Source organism: Zingiber officinale, chromosome 6A (genome assembly GCF_018446385.1).
Source record: "Zingiber officinale cultivar Zhangliang chromosome 6A, Zo_v1.1, whole genome shotgun sequence".
Classification (NCBI taxonomy): Eukaryota; Viridiplantae; Streptophyta; class Magnoliopsida; order Zingiberales; family Zingiberaceae; genus Zingiber; species Zingiber officinale.
In genome coordinates, this window is record NC_055997.1 from 12,876,005 (window position 1) to 12,893,203 (window position 17,199).

A 17,199-nucleotide genomic window follows, 5' to 3' on the forward strand; every position below is an offset into this window, starting at 1 on the left:
CTTCACTTTGTCTTCCGAAGCTTCGTTTGTTTGGGTGATTTCGGCCAACCGAAATAGGACTCACCCGAACCCAATTTCCGGCCTTCTCCTCGAGCAGCATTCCGTCCCGGCTTCACATCCCTCGAACGCCGTGCACGCTCTTCACGCCCACCGGAGTACTCTTCCGCAGCTCTCTCGTCCTTTGGACGCACCGAGTCCGTCGGCTCCCTTCCCGTGCCGTCTTCTCGCTAGCTGCGTCTTCCGCTCGACTTCCTGTGTTCCTAAGTTCCTGCACACTCAGACACAGGGATCAAATACAGCAGGACCTAACCAACTTGGTTGATCACATCAAAACTACCACGGGGTCCAACAATCTCCCCCTTTTTGATGTGCATTAACCCAAGTTTAAGTTAGGGTTAAAAACAGACATAAACAGTAATTTTAAAGAAAAATTACTAAACTAACAAGTTAAGAATAATTTTTTGCAATTAGTAAAATTGCAACACCTTTTAAAAAAAATTTAAGTTTTCTCTAACTCCCCCTGAACTTGTACTTTTCTCTCCCCCTTTGATCACAGCAAAAAATGGGGTCTTAAAAATCTTCAAGTAAGATAAAAATTTTTGAAAATTTTCTAAGTTAAAAATGAATTTGTCAAAAAATTGCTAAATTAAAATGAATTTTCTAAAAAAAATTTCTAAGAAAAAAAAATCCTAAGTAAATGTTCAAATGTTCCTAAAAAAAAATTTCTAAGTCAAGTGAATGAACTATTAGAATTTTCCAGAAGAAAATTTTTAATTAAAAAAAATTAAGTTAGAATTTTTTTAAAAAAAATTTCTAAGGAATTTTTGTTTATTTTAACAAATATTTGATAAACTTTCAAAGCATTATTTAATTCTTGTTTAATGCTTTTTCAGAAAGTTAATTAAACATTTTCTTTCAATATTTTAGCTTCCAGGTCGTGGCGAGGCACTAGGCCTTCTTGGTTATTGGAGCAATAATCACTTCCTTAAACAAAGCTTCCATAAAGAATTTCAATGTTTAATTTTCTCACTGTAAGCTTTTAATTTTTTTTTAAAAAAAATTAATTAAGCACAGATTTTGGAACCTAATAGAGGTTCCTTCCTATAGGATTATTCAAAAATCTAGGGGTACATAGTTTCTTGGTATTTTTCTAAGTTGACCTTGATGCTTCCTTATATACCAATTTAATTTACTATAAATTTTTAATTTTGAAGTTGGAAATTGATTTAAGCATGCATCAAATTTCAGTTTTTCAATTTCTAATTTCAAATTTTTATTTTCTGATTTTAGATGATCCTACATTTCTAACGGGCATGCTCTTGCTAGGTTCAACTTTAGTTCAGCATTCTCTTTTTCTAATTGATCTAACTCTTTAGAAAGAGACTTGATAAATTTAAAAGATTGAGTTGGGGTTAGATTGCGTACCTTACTTACCTGGTCTGGTGACACTCCCCCTTCACTGCTGCTTTCTTCTTCTGATGTTCCTCCCCCTTCATCGATGCTCATCTCTGAGCTTGAGTCTTCTTCCGGTTGATGGTTCGCCAATAGCGCTAACCCTGAGAATTCTTCGATGTCCGACTCAGAGGTTGATGAATCTGACCAAGTAGCCTTCAGATTCTTGTACTTGGAGGGTTCTGGTTTCTTGTATTTTGGCTTTTCCTTTTCTTTCTCCTTTCTCTTTAATTTTGGGCAGTCCTCCTTGATGTGCCCTTCTTAGTTGCAGTTGTAGCAACGAACCGTCCTCTTCTTTCGATGATGCCTCTGCGATTTAAATTTATTAGAACTGAAAAACTTATTGAAGCGTCTTACCAGTAGTGCCGCTTCAGATTCGTCGACTGAGGCTTCGGAGTCAGAATTGTTCATCTTTGCCTTTAAGGTAATGTTCTGACTTGTCTTCTCTGCTCCGTTGGGTTCTGAAACTCGAGATTCATGAAGTTCAAAAGTTGAAAATAATTGTTCTAACGTACTTACCTCGAGGTCCTTAGAGATGTAGTATGCATCTACTAAGGAGGCCTACTCTGGAGTTCTCGGGAAGGCATTGAGCGCATATTGGATAGAATCCCGGTTGGTTACCTCTTCTCCAAGGTTCGTTAGTTGTGTTATCAGCTCCTTGATTCTCGCTTGGAGTTGCGCTACCTTCTCGCCTTGGTTCATCCGGAGGTTCGTTAACTGGTTCCGGAGGATGTCGCGCTTCGCTTCGGAAGTACCTTCGTGAATTTCTCCCAGAGATCTTTCGCTGAGTCGTAGCTTCCGATCCGATTTACCTCCTGCAGCGGCAGCACACTGAGCAGGTGGAACTCTGCCTTTTTGTTGGCGACGAAATCGGCTTGTTCCTTCTTGCTCCATGTGTTTTCTTCTTTGTCTTTCGGCGCTGCAAAACCATATTTCATTGTAATAAGAATATCAAAATCGGTTTTAAAAAATACCTCCATTTTGCGCTTCCAGGTGGCGAAGTCTCCGTCGAACTTCGGGGGATAGATGTTCGCTCCGGCCATCGTTTTGATCGTAGTGCTTCAGTTGGCGGTTAGTCCTTCTGAGGCGATCAGGATCTGATACCACTTGTTGGTGCAGCGGAGGCCGACAAGAGGGGGGTGAATTGCTGAAAACAAAAATTAAACTATACACTCCTCGTACTTTCAACTCAATTAGTGCAATAGTGATAAATTAATAAAGCAATAAAAGCTAAATAAAGAAATACAGAGAAGATCAGGATTTTAACCTGGTTACAACTAAGAAGGTTGTTAATCCAGGGCAGTAGAAAAAGCGCAGTAGAAAAATTCTCCTTCTCTGAAGGCGGAGAAGCCTTTTACACTTTGGAAGCACAGAACTATTGCTAGGAAACACTACACAGTTGATTGCTTGAGTTCTTGTTGAATTCCTAGCTCCAGGGGCCTTTATATAGGCCCTAGAAATCTTATCCCGAGAGTCCAAGGCGCCTCCAACAGGGTTTAAGGCGCCTCCAACTCAATCTGCGGATAAAACTTTATCCGCAGCGCAAACGGTCAAACTGGCCTGCTCAAGGCGCCTTAAACAATCCATTCAAGGCGCCTTCAATGTTCCTGCTACAGTAATTTCTGCTACAGTAACTTCCAGCCTCTTTTGACTCCTTTTCTTCTTCACTTTGTCTTCCGAAGCTTCGTTTGTTTGGGTGATTTCGGCCAACCGAAATAGGGCTCACCCGAACTCAATTTCCGGCCTTCTCCTCGAGCAGCCTTCCGTCCCGGCTTCACGTCCCTCGAACGCCATGCACGCTCTTCACGCCTACCGGAGTACTCTTCCGCAGCTCCTCGTCCTTCGGACGCACCGAGCCCGTCAGCTCCCTTCCCATGCCGTCCTTCTCGCTAGCTGCGTCTTCCGCTCGACTTCCTGTGTTCCTAAGCTCCTGCACACTCAGACGCAGGGATCAAATACAGCAGGACCTAACCAACTTGGTTGATCACATTAAAACTACCACGGGGTCCAACAAGTTGTTAGTTTTTATAACTAAAAGCTAGTTGCTAGTTTTTATAATAATGACTTTATATTATTCTAATTTTACTTGGTGTGCACCTAAATTTTTAAATTTACTAAAAGACATACGTTACTTTACAATTTACCAAAGAGGACACATTTTTAAGTGTCATTCCTGTTTTACCCTCTTAACAATTTGATTTTTTTCTTCCGTTTTTCTTTTCTCCTATATTTTTCGCTCTCTTCACTTTTTAACCAGTATGCAGAATATATGAATAACACTATATAAGATTTAGTCAATTTTTTAATAATATTTTAATACATTTGAAGAAATCAAAATCAACAATGGATAACATATTTGAACTCCTTGTAATATCAGAAATCCACTTGAACTGAAATGAGTGTAATAGGAGCTCTTTAGGTCCATTAGTGGGTTTCAGTCAAAATCCATTGATGGATCTAGAGAGCTCCGATTGCACGCATTTGAGTTCCTATAGATTTCTAAGGTTGCAAGGAGTTTAAATATGATGCCCATTATTTATTTCGACTTTTCATAAATATTAACATGTAAAATAAAAGAATCATAAAAAATGACCACGTTGGGCCTAATATGGAATCATATTAGGCCTGACATGGGCCTGATATGAAATCATATCAGACCCACGTTGAGCTTGATATGATTCCATATCAGGTCCAACATGGACTTTTTTGACGATTCTTTGATTTTACATGTTAACATCTATGAAAAGTCGAAATAAATAATAGACACCATATTTGAACTCTTTGCAATATCAGAAATCCATAGGAACTGAAATCCGAAGCTTACTAATGGACCTAAAGAGCTCTGATTGCATCCATTTCAGTTTCTATGGATTTCTAAGGTTGCAAGGAGTTCAGATATGATACTAATTATTTATTTCGACTTTTCATAGATGTTAACATGTAAAATCAAAGAATCGTCAAAAAGATCCACATTGGGTCTGATATGGAATCATATCAGGCCCAACATGGATTTTTTTGATAATTCTTTGATTTTACATGTTAAAATCTATAAAAAGTTGAAATAAATAATGGACAATATATTTGAACTTCTTGCAACATCAGAAATCCATAGAAACTGAAATGAGTGCAATTGGAGCTCTCTGGGTCTATTAGTGAATTTCGGTCAAAATCCACTGGTGGACCTAGAGAGCTCCGATTACACTCATTTCAGTTCTAGTGGATTTCTGAAAGTACAAGGATTTCAAATATACTATCCATTGTTTATTTTTGCTTCTTCATATGTATTAAAATGTTATTAAAAAATTGACTAAATCTTATGTAATGTTATTAATATATTCTGCATGCTAGTGAAAAAGAGAAGAGGGAGAAAAGAAAAACGATAGAAAAAGTCAGATTGTCAGAAGGGTAAAATAGAATTGCACTTGAAAAGGTGCACTTTTTGATAAATAGTAAAGTATCGTACGCTTTTTAGTAAATTTTAAAATTTAGAAGCGCTGATAAATTGTCGAATTTTACTAAATGAACAATAGAGATTTTATGATATTTAAATGAAGATAATTTAACTATGATTGAGATAAAAATGAGTACGTAACTTCTATAATATTCATTTAATTAATTTATTTTTTAAAAAAATACGCTAATATGATGTTGTCATTTTGATTTTTGTCTAATATTTTTCAAAAATTTTATTAGTGAACAAATTAGTTACATGGTTTATTTTATTGTTCTCAACATCAACAATTCAATTTATTTATGAGTTTCACCGATAAAGATTTATTCTCAAATATCTCACCATTCATAAAACATTTTTTTATTGTATTTCTTCAAATTAATATTCATAATACAAGTCTATTTATAGTAAAATTCATTTTACGCATTAGTTTTTATGCTAATATTATTTGAACCATGTAAGTAAATATTATACTAACATTGTTGATATTCGTAACTAATTTGTATTTGAAAGCATTATTTTTAAAAAAAATATTTTAGACTTTTAGATACAAAATTAATGTACATATTTGGTTTTTTTCTAGAAAAAATGTATTTTTGACATAATTAGATAACCCATCAATTGCAACCTTTTTACTTGGCATGGGCTCGTGTTAGATTCGAACTTGGCATGGCTCAATTCAATCACATGCTCAATTTTATATTTTTTAATTGATATCAGATATTCAACTGATTGGTTAGTCAAATTTTTTTAATGACAGACTAAATTTAGGTGTGCTTACTTATGACAAATGGAGTTTGAGTATAAATACGTTAGGCATTTATGGGTATATACAAATATTTAAATTGGTTTAAATATCCATGATAACTCACAAAAAAATCTAAGAACAATTAAAATTATAATAATATAATAATTAATCTGACACAAATTAATTTGATTTAAGATATAAAATAAAACATCTTGTCACTTACACACAAGTGGGGTGGTGGCGCAGTTGGCTAGCGCGTAGGTCTCATAGCTTATTTGAGAAATCCTGAGGTCGAGAGTTCGAGCCTCTCTCACCCCAATTTTTTATACTAGTCAATTTTTTTGTAGGGAAATTATGTCAGCCAGAATGAATATATATATATTTTTTTTACCAATATAACTTTGTGCCAGAAAGTAGAGAGTTTTAGGTCACAAAATTAATTAGCAAAGATTTACTTTTATTTATTTATTTATTTATTTTTTATGCCAAGCGTTTAGATTTATTTGGTCAAAATACCCAATTTGGTCAAAAGTGGATAAAAAGATGAAGGAAAACAACAGAGACATCCAAACTCTACTGTATCCGATTTATTTTCACGAATACCCCTCTACTTAATCCATTTCATTTATCGTATTGTTTTCACAAATACTCCTCTACTTAATCCATTTCATTTATCGTATTGTTTTCATAAATACTCCTCTACTTATTTTCATGGTTCAAACCTCAGCTATAACGTATTTGTATAAATTTTTCTTCTAAATAAAAAGCGTAATTAACATATTTACAGAAAATTTTCTTCTAAATGGAAAGTGTAATCAAAAGATGCTGGATTTCTGGATTGATCGTCACGTGCGTTTCTCGATTTATCCTGATGATTGAAAAATTTTCATAGGATCAGACCGATCATTTTTAGAAATAGTCAATAAAATTAACTATGATTATCATTTGATTTTTTTTTAATCAAAATTTTTCACTTACACACTAAATTTAGCTGTGCTTACTTATGACAAATGGAGTTTGAGTATAAATACGTCAGGCATTTATGGGTATATACATATATTTAAATTGGTTTAAATATCCATGATAACCTACAAAAAAATATAAGAACTATTAAAATTATAATAATAGAATAATTAATCTGACAATTTATAAATTACAATTTAATAATATTAAGATATAAAATAAACATCTTGTCCATGATAATATTATAATAATAGAATCGGCCAGACTCCGACAATAACCAATGATTATGGTGCGAATTTTCGGTGACGTTGAGTTGTCTCTAAACACTAAGAGTATGTTTGATTTAAATTATCATGTATAATTTTGATTATGTAATTATTAAATAATCACATAATTAAGATTATAGGAAATAAAAAATAATCAAATGTTATTTGGTTCAACTGCAATAAAAAATTATTTATTTGAAAGTTTTTAATTAATAATCTAGTTTAATATTTTATTATATTACCCTTAGTTATAAAATCAATCATATATTATTATTATTATTTTTAAACTCTAGTTTATTTTTATTTTTTCTTTTTCATGTTTTTCTTTATTTTTATGTGTTTTTTATTTTTTTTCATTTTTTTAAATTTTTTTAAATTTTTTTAAATTTTTAAAAATATTTTTATATATATATATTTTATGTTTTTTATAATTATTTTTTACGTTTTTTTTCTATTTTTATGTATTTTTTCCTTTTTTTATTATTTTTTATTTTTTATTATTTTATGGTTTTTTTACAATTTTGTTACATTTTTTAAAAGTTTTTTTATTTTATTTTTTATATTTTATATTTTTTTCTTTACATTTTTATTTTTTATCATATTTTTTTCTTATTTGAGTATATTTTACGTAAAAAAATTTCGTTAACCCCAGAATTAAGAAAAACCTTAGTTTTCGGAGATTTTCTGATTCCGGGTTACATGCCTATTTTATTAGCGTGTCAGGCATTGAGCATTACTCGAGAATCATTGATTACCTAAACCAAACAGGGGTTTCATTGATAACCTTGGATGGATAACCAAGGTTATCAAGGATAACCCCCAACCAAACACACCCTAAGAATATCAAGAAAAGATTAGGGAGAGAGGAGGGGGATCGGGGAGGACCTTGCACTACAAAAAATCATGTAAATAATGATGAGATCCCTGACTGAATTTTAATTTTAGTTGGTAATTATCGGATGAAATAAATTCAGTCGGCAAATCCATAATACAGTGGGCGTGGTTTCGGGGCTTTCCGACAGAATTGAAATTTCGTCAGAAATTACCGACTAAATATCAATTTCAGTCGGAAATTACCGACTGAATATCAATTTTAGTCGGTAATTACCAACTAAATTTGACATTCAGTCGGTAATTGCCAACATAATTGAAATTTTGTTGGAAAACCCAAATAGAAATTAGGGCATGGCTTGCTTTCTCACGCGAACGCGAACTCCTCTCCTATCTCCACAATCGGCGAACCTCTCTCCCCATTCTCGGTGATCAGCAACCCCTCTCCTCTCCCGTTCTTGGCGATCGACAACCTCCTCTCCTCTTCCCAGCAACCGGCAACTCGGAGTATATATGCTCCTCTCCTCCTCCTTCCACTCTTCTTGTGAAGTTCTCACACGCATGCGAACCAATCTCAGGCATGCTCGCGGTCTGTCACCGCAGGCCTGCTCGCTGTCAGTTGTCGCAAGCCTATTCGCGGCCGACTGGCTATTGCAATGGCCTGCTCACGGCCGACCAACCATCACTGTGTCTGCTCGCGGCCGGCTGATCGCCGCAGTGGCCTGCTCGCGGTCAACTGGCCGCAATGTCCTGCTCATGGCTAGCCGCAGGGCCTGTTCACGGCATCGACTAGTTACCGCAGGAGCCATCTCGTGGCCATAATTGACCGCCACAGGGGCCTGCTCAATGCCGGCTATAGGCGCTTGCTTAGCTGTAAAGGTCCTTAATTGTTTCATTGCATATTTATGGATAATATCTATTTGTTTGAACCTCTTTAAACTCATGCAGAGGATCTCAAATATTTGAGATAAACAAAACTTAGGTGTTGTTTGGTTTAGAGGTATGAGAATGAGGGAATGGATTGATTCCCAAACTTTGTATTTGGTTGATGGGAATGGAATCAAGATTTTGGAATGAAATCCAAAAACTTGGATATGGATGAAGTCCACTCTCTCCCTTGAGTTTTGATGAAATGGGAATAAAAATTAAGTTTTGGATAAAAATACCCTTAGTATATTTATTCAATTTTTCTTTCATTTCACTATCCCTCCTTGTTCTCTCTTATCATACTTTCTCTCCTCTCATTCTATTATCATACTTTCTCTCCTCTCATTCTATCATCATACTTTTTCTCTCCTCATTCTCTCATCGCACATTCTCTACATTTTCTCTCTATATTCTCTCTCATCACACACACTCTCTCACATCATTTTCTCTCTCTTCATTCTCCCCTCATTTTTCATCAAACTTTCTCTCTCATCATATTTTCTCTCCTCAATCTCTCTTACCATACCCTCTCTCCACATTTTCTCTCATCACACTTGCTCTCTCTTCATTCTCTTCTATCACACTCTCTCTTATCATTTTCTCTTATCACACTTTCCCTTTCTTCATTTTTTCTTATCACACTTTCTCTCTCATCACATTTTCTCATAATACTTTCTCTCTTCAATCTCTCATTTTCTCTCTTTTCATTTTTTTCCCATCACTTTTCTCTCTCAGCACACTTTCTCTCTCATCATATTTTTTTCTCTTCTCAATCTCTTCTATCACACTCTCTCTCCTTATTTTCTCTCATCACATTTTCCCTCTCTTAATTTTTTCCCATCACGCTTTATCTCTCATTATATTTTCTCTCTCATCACTCTCTCTCATCATATATTTCTCTCACATTCAACTTTCTCTTCCATCTAATTTTTTCTCTTATTTTCCTCTAAGGGTAAAAAAAAAATTTAGGTTCATTCCGATTGAAAATTTTCAACTAACCAAATATTATTTTTAAGAATGATACTCAAGCTCATACTCATTCCCATTCCACAATATTATGATACTCATTCTCATTCCGATTCTTAGGAGAGAACCAACACCACCTTAGCTGTGATGTTCAGATGGATTTGACAGTTTGCAAGTCCATTGTTTTATAGATTATATTTGTTTTACTTGCATTATCTTTTATTTAGTAGAATTAATTTCATTATATGTATTGTTATTTCATATAATGATACCCTAAGCAATAATAGGGATTTATTAGAAATTCTAAGTTTATATTGATTCCCTAAGCAATACCATAAAATTCTAAGTTTATAATGATACCATAAGCAAAACCATTATATTCTAAGTTTATCATTCATTTACTTTAGTGTAGAGGGGATTTTTGGTAGTATTACGAAGATCGTGAGATGAAATTGAACTCATAATATTTTATTTAAGCTTATTTCAAAATTAAACTCATAATATTTTATTTAAGCTTATTTCAAATGATACAAGTTAATTAATAATGTTTCAAATTATATTCTCATTAGGTAACAATATATATGAACAAAGCTTGGATGTACAATCAATTAAAAAATAGATTTATCAGAGATGATTTTATTACTGAAGTTGAATAGTTTGTGAATTTTGCTAAAAGTCATTCAGAATGTATGAATGGTGCCAAGTTACGGTGTCTGTGCAATCATAAAAAATGTTAAAATATAACTTTTCATGATGAGGATATTGTAAAAATACATATATGTAGAAATGATTTTATGTCAAATTACTACAATTGATATTATCACGGAGAACCTTATTTATATGAATCAATTGGGCATTCTGGTGGTTCGTCATCTAGGACAACTGTTCCGCTCCTGAAGCATCAACTAATATTGATATTGCAATGCAATCAATGGTTCACGATGTGATGAATGCAGTTGATTATTCCAATATATATGAAATACCAATACCTGAATATCAGTAACTATATAAAATGTTAAAGGCTAATGAAAGATAAGTGTAGGAAAATATTCCTTCTGGTCATTTTCAACTATCAGCTACTGCAAGGTTATTGAATATGAAAGTAGAACATTATTTTTCTGAAACATGTTACGATGACATCTATCAATTGATGTCAAAGTTGCTCCCTGCTGATAACATAATGACTGATAGCTTCTATGAAATAAAGAAATTAATCAGAGGTTTAGGTTTGCTTGTAGAGAAGATTGATTATTGTATAAACAACTACATGATATTTTGAAACGATGACAGCGATATGAATGAATGCAAAATCTGTACTTACCCTCGTTTTAAGCATCGTACTCGCATACCAAGGAAGAAGAAGAAAAATATTACTTGGAAAGTGATGTATTATTTTCCGTTAATTGCTAGACTTTAATGCTAGTATGCATCTGCCGCTACAGCTTGCCACATGATGTGGCATCATGAGCATGAGCACGAAGGAGGTATAATGTGTCATCCTTGTGATTCCCCTGCATGAAAATATCTATTGGACCACGTAGTTGTTTTGATGTGATCAACCAAGTTTAGGTCAGGTCTTGTTTGTCTGATCCCTACGTCTAAGTGTATAGAAGCTTAGGAGTGCAGGAAGTCGAGAGGAAGACACAGCTAGCGAGAAGGACGGGATCGGTGCGTCCGAAGGACAAGACAGCTGCGGAAGAGTACACCGGTGTGTGTGAAGAACGTGCGTAACGTTCGAGGGATGTAAAGCCGGGACGGAAGACTGCTCGAGGAGAAGGTTGGGAATTGGGTTCGGGTGAGCCCTATTCCGGTTGGCGAAATCACCCAAACAAATCGAACCAGAGCAAGTCAATCGGGAGTTAACTTGACAAGTGTTCGATCGACCGAACCCCATGATCGGTTGACCGAACCCCTATCTTCAGCAGCTAGGCGTTCCAGCCACGTCAGCAACCAGCAGTTGGTTGATCGATCGACCGAACCGAAGATAATCAAAGACTTGGTCGAGCGATTTGATTGGGTCAGATCGAGTGGAGATCGTTGGTTGATCGGTCGATCGAACGCGAGGATCAGTCGACCGAACCTAAGCTTGATCCAGAGAAGACTGCACCTGGACGGAAGACTAGGCAGGTACAGCAGGTTAGGTCGACTGAACCTGGGGATCGGTCGACCGATCCCTCTCGAAGTCAAAACCTGATCCCGAAGATCAGGTGATCAGATAAGTCTTGGAAACCCTATATAAACGGGTCTCGAACAGCTAAACAGTACAACTCTTGTACTCTCATTTTCCAAGCAATAGTTCTGTGCTCTCCAAGTGTAAAAGGCTTCTCCGCCTTCAGAGAAGGAGACTTTGTTAGTGTGCTTTCCAACCGCCTTGGATTAACAACCGTCTCGGTTGTAACCAAGTCAATCACTGAATCTGCTTTTTCTATTCTATTTTAGTTCTGTTTAATTTCTTAATCATTGCTTATATTTGAGTTAAAAGTTCTTGAGGAGGGTATAATTTTTGTTTGCAGGCAATTCACCCCCATATTGTCAGTCCCGCTGCACCAACAATATCTTGATACTGTATTTCCCTACTTTGCAATGGAACAACGTAATGTGAGATTGAGACTTTCTGCATATAGATTTCAACCATTTGGTCAATCGGAACAACATTATTCATCTTAGCCAGTCATATTAACACCGTATAATTTACTGTCATAGATGTGCATGAAAGATGAATTTATGTTTCTTACCATGCTTATTTCTGGTCTAACCAATCCTAAAGATAAGATAGATATTTTCTTGCAACCTCTGATTGCCAAGCTGAATGAATTATAGAATGTAGAATTAGTGACTTATGATGTTACAAGTAAAACTAATTTTACATTGCATGCTGCCTTATTATGAACGATCAATGATTTTCCAGCATCCTCAATGTTGTCGAGATGGAGCACAGCTCGTAAATTAACATGCCCACATTGCATGACAGAGTCTGATGCATTTTTATTACCTTATAGTGGGAATGTATCTTGGTTTAATAATCACTGTAAATTTTACTAGTTGATCACCCTTTTAGGCGAAATAAGAATTTTTTTTTTAAAGAATATTGTAGTCAGAAAACCTCCCCCAACAGTCCATGCTTCAGGTGAAGAAATCATTAAACAAATAAATAGTTATGAATTTCTCCCAATTTCTCAGCCTAATTCTGATGAGATAAATAAATATCTTGTTAGGTTGTTCAAGTATGGTTGGAATAAAAGGAGCATTTTCTGGGAGTTGCCTTATTGAAAGTATCTATTCATTCAACATAATATAGATGTGATACATGTTGAGAAAAAAAATTCTTTGATAATATCTTCAACACTGTGATGAATGTGCCTGGATGAACTAAGGACACTGTAAAATCATGTGAAAAATTAAAAGAACTAGTCAACATACCAAGAAAATAAATGATATTTATTATGATGTTGTGGGTAGAAGGACAAAGAACTTCTCCCTCTACGACCTTGGCTCTCAGACCAAGGTGGTTTTTGATCGGTTGAGGACTCCTAGGAGTCATGCTAATTCCTCTTCTTCTTCTTCTTCTTTTGAGGTGGAGTCATTAAGAAAAGAAAATCAAGAATTGAAGACTCAAATGACTACGATTAATCAAAGGTGGGAGGAGAGGTGGGCTGCTCAGGAGCAGACATTAGCCCAGATGCAAGAAGTCATTGTTAGATAGGACCAGTCACAGCAACCCCAGTCATAGCATGGTATTGAGTCACAGGAGACTCGAGACCTATCAGATCCTACTGATGATTAGATTATTCTGAGGTATGTTTAACTACAACTTGATTGTTTTTATTTATTATACATAAGTTTAGAGAAATATATTTATTCTATTTGGATATTATTAGATATTTATCTTCAATTGTATTACATTTTTTCAGTAGTATGTGTTGATACATTTAACATCATCATCATTGGATATCTAAAATATAATCTAAGTACTTTTTTTTACATGTAAAATTAGTTATATATTACAATCTTTGAATTATATATTACATTTGCATCAATTCATTCTGATCATAATTTCTTGTATTTGACTTTTATAGAATTATATTTGGATATATGTGTAGGAGATGTATCATGGTAAGTATTTTGGATATTTTATTTTTGACATTAGATATTTATCATTCACTTTTGGATAGTTATGATTCTGTGAGTATTTTGTATTTGGATAGTTATAATTGTGTTTTGTACTAAATTTTGAATATTTGGATAGTTATGATTGTGTTTTGTATTGAATTTTGGATAGTTTGATTTTTTGTATGTTGTGAGTGTAAGGGATCGATGGCCGGCTTGAAGGGGGGTTGGATAGCTAGGCCACCTCCAATTTGAATTCTTCTCTACAAGATGTAAGTGCGTAGTAGAAATACGAAAACTAAAACAATGAATATAAACAAGAATTCAAACGCTAACATGATTCCTTTACGTGGTTCGGAGATTGCTTGCTCCTACTCCACGGCATGTCTTTGAGGTGGACGAACCCTTGACCCTTCAGTGGATCAATCCCCGGCAATCTCCGGCTAACTCTTACTCCTTCTCGGTGGAGTACAACCTCTCACAAAGCTCTCTTCCTCTTACAAGATGAAGACTTAGATTAGGAGGAAGAGAATGACTTGGAAGCTTTGGACAATTGCTAAGGACACTACAACAAAAACCCTCATAGACATCGGTTTTCCACCGATGTCTATTAGATTTTCGACCGATGTCTATGAAGGCGATGTAAAAGATCTGTCATTTTAGACATCGGGTTAAAACCGGTGTAGTATCACTTAACGACATCGGGTGTAAAACCAATGTAATATTATATGTTAATAACACCAGTTTTGGCAGCAATATATGACCGATGTAATATTAGTTAATGACACTGGTTTTGCAGCGGTGGAAAACCGATGTAATATCAATATTGTTTAACGACACAAATTTGATTTCCGAAATAGTGAAAAACCAATATTATCACCAAGCAAATCATAAAATTAAGTTAATATTATTAATTCACTAAGAAAATCACAAATAAAAATGCACCGATGTATCTAAACATACCAAGTCAATATCCATATAACCAACACATAAATATTCTTCTTACAACATAAAAAGATAATAAATAGTGTGCACATCAAGTCAGTATCCACAAATTACATATAACTATTCTTCTTACAACATCAAAAGGTAATATATAGTACACAAATATTCTTCTTACTGGTGCCAACGTTATCCTTCTTGCTCTGTGCAAAGATTTAACTAAATCTTCCCTAGTGTTATTTTCCCCTTCAGCCACTCACATTTCCAGCTTTTGAAATAGCCATCGGTAAACGTCTGATTACAGAATCCCTGGAAATTCAAAGACTGGATTGCTCTGTCTCCATCTCGAAGCCACATAAGATCATCTCTCCCACCTAAACATATAGTTGACAGAAGTGAGATGGCAGTAACAAGGAGTTCATACCTGTTTAGTTAAGATTCAGCAAGCAAACATGATAAGTACCATGTAGTGAGGGTAAGTCTGAAGGCCAAGGGCGCTTGAGCCTAAGTGGAAAGGAAGATGGATACATTGGAAACGTTGTTAAAGGCTCAATCTCCCAAAGAGACTCTTGGCTGCCTCTCTCCAGAAGTTGACTCATCCCAGCCAACCTACAAGAAAAGCCAGATTCAGTTTCAAGAGGAAGTGGCAAATTAAGAACTTAGCGGTGACATTCAAGAAACATTAATGGATTGCAACACTTTTACATGTTACTATAAAAGTCAGAAAATGGTTATCACATGGCAGGTTTGCTGAAGAAGAAAGTCAGAAAACTTCAGTATATATACCTTCACAGAGCGCCAATATGAATTTGGCCATCGGACAGGATCTAGATCACTTATTCCTGTGACAGTGCCCATATATCTAATAATAAAAGGACAAGGCAATTAGAAGCTACTGTGCATTAAAAAGCCTGTGACAAACTAATATAAATGCTTTTAATATAAATAGGGGAAAGCAATACTCAATTACACATCAGATAGCTAATGGATGTTCCAACAGCAAAAAGAAAAATGCAACTCAGGAATGAGAACAGAGAAAAGAGAATTAGAAAAATAGGAATAAACATTACAATAGAATTCTTACCAACACAGGAAAATAGAAACAATAATTAAAATTGAATTGTAAGCTTACAAAGAAAGCACCGATGGTTTATTGCAGAATACAAGAACTCAAGATAATCGAGAGGCATACATGATCTTTATCCTCCGAACATGATTTTTTTACTTGAGAGGGATGAACCTGGAGGAGTGAGTAGCACCAATACCAGGCCTTCCATGCTTCACGGGCTTGTATGATATTGAGAATTCAGCCAAGTAATGACCAATCATCTCAGGCTGATGTCAGAAAAATCAAAAATAAGATAACAATCTTGATTATGCACTAGTTAAACCTAGTAAAATAGTTACCTTGATTTCAACCTGATTGAAGGTTTTTCCATTGTATACGCTAATGATGCTGCCGATCATCTCTGGGACTATGATCATGTTCCTAAGATGCGTCCTCACAGGCTCTGGCTTTTCACCAGGAGGTGCATCTCGCTTCTGAATATTGTGTCGACAATAAACAAGGTGATTCAGTTAATAGAATCACATACTGAGAAATCAGATATTGATATGAACAGCAATTTTGTGTTAAATTGGTTATAGAATCAGATACTGAGAATTCAGATATTAATATGAATGACAAATTTGTGCTAAATTCAGATATTAATATATAGAAATCCTTAGACACCACCCAGCTATTTAACTTGTGTTGTTTTGATGCCACATTTAGGCTATAGAACCATTACACGAGTCAGAATGAAATAATGTTTAATACTATCTAAAACCTTAAGAGACAGGATAAATAACAAATACCTTTTGGCAACTTCATGGTTTTGGTAAATTCTAGTAACCAGACAAACTCTGTGTTACAGGAACAGTGACATGGTAAATACTTTGAAGCAGCCTATCCAAAGATGTGTATCACCACAAAACTAGACACACATAACCACACTTCCATAAACAATATATGTATGCATATGAATAATCTCAGAAGCAATTACACTTTTCGCAGTTTTTAAGGAACTACCATTATGCATATTTTAATGTATGTAATAAGGTTTAGAAGACCTAATTTAAACAAGAAAATGTATCACTTAGCAAAACTACCTTGATGATTGCACCATTTAAGTTGATAATAAACTTTCATAAGAAATTTCACTAAACAAAATAAATGCTCATATTCCCACCAAGAAATGCAAGAAAAAACAAATTTACACTTCCAGCTAAAATTAGTATGTTGATGTGTTTTGGATTCTTATATTTTTATATGCAAGAAAAATAGGAATAATAATTAAAATTGAATTGTAAGCTTACAAAGAAAGCACCGATGGTGACAACATGTAAGCTTGAGCTCTGGCTTTGAGCCTGATATTTCCTGGAAATATACCTGATGAAACAGATAGCGATCACTTAATATATCATAATCAAAGAAGAAAGTTTAAGATCAACAGGTAGAAAGGCACGCAGAATAGCTACTTGTGATGAAGTATTTTAATGTTCAA

The 17,199-nt window shown here is 34.8% G+C and overlaps 1 protein-coding gene, 1 long non-coding RNA gene and 1 other non-coding gene across 3 annotated transcripts; 1 reads left to right on the forward strand and 2 right to left on the reverse strand.

The window, feature by feature from the left end:
* The first annotated feature begins 5,882 nt into the window (after positions 1-5,882).
* TRNAM-CAU lies at positions 5,883-5,969 on the forward strand. Its single transcript is given in 2 exon segments — positions 5,883-5,920; positions 5,934-5,969. It is a non-coding gene; the product is annotated as a tRNA-Met (tRNA).
* An 8,965-nt stretch (positions 5,970-14,934) lies between these two features.
* Positions 14,935-15,492, reverse strand: LOC121993731. The gene is made up of 3 exons (XR_006115379.1): positions 15,440-15,492; positions 15,117-15,262; positions 14,935-15,027 (listed from the first exon to the last, which is right to left on the reverse strand). It is a non-coding gene; the product is annotated as an uncharacterized LOC121993731 (long non-coding RNA).
* Positions 15,493-15,850: 358 nt separating this feature from the next.
* LOC121994621 (40S ribosomal protein S15-like) lies at positions 15,851-16,526 on the reverse strand. The gene is made up of 4 exons (XM_042548594.1): positions 16,511-16,526; positions 16,245-16,309; positions 16,061-16,195; positions 15,851-15,988 (listed from the first exon to the last, which is right to left on the reverse strand). The coding sequence occupies exons 1-4, from the start codon at positions 16,524-16,526 to the stop codon at positions 15,875-15,877; spliced, it is 330 nt and encodes a 109-aa protein (XP_042404528.1). The 3' UTR covers positions 15,851-15,874.
* Positions 16,527-17,199: the final 673 nt, after the last annotated feature.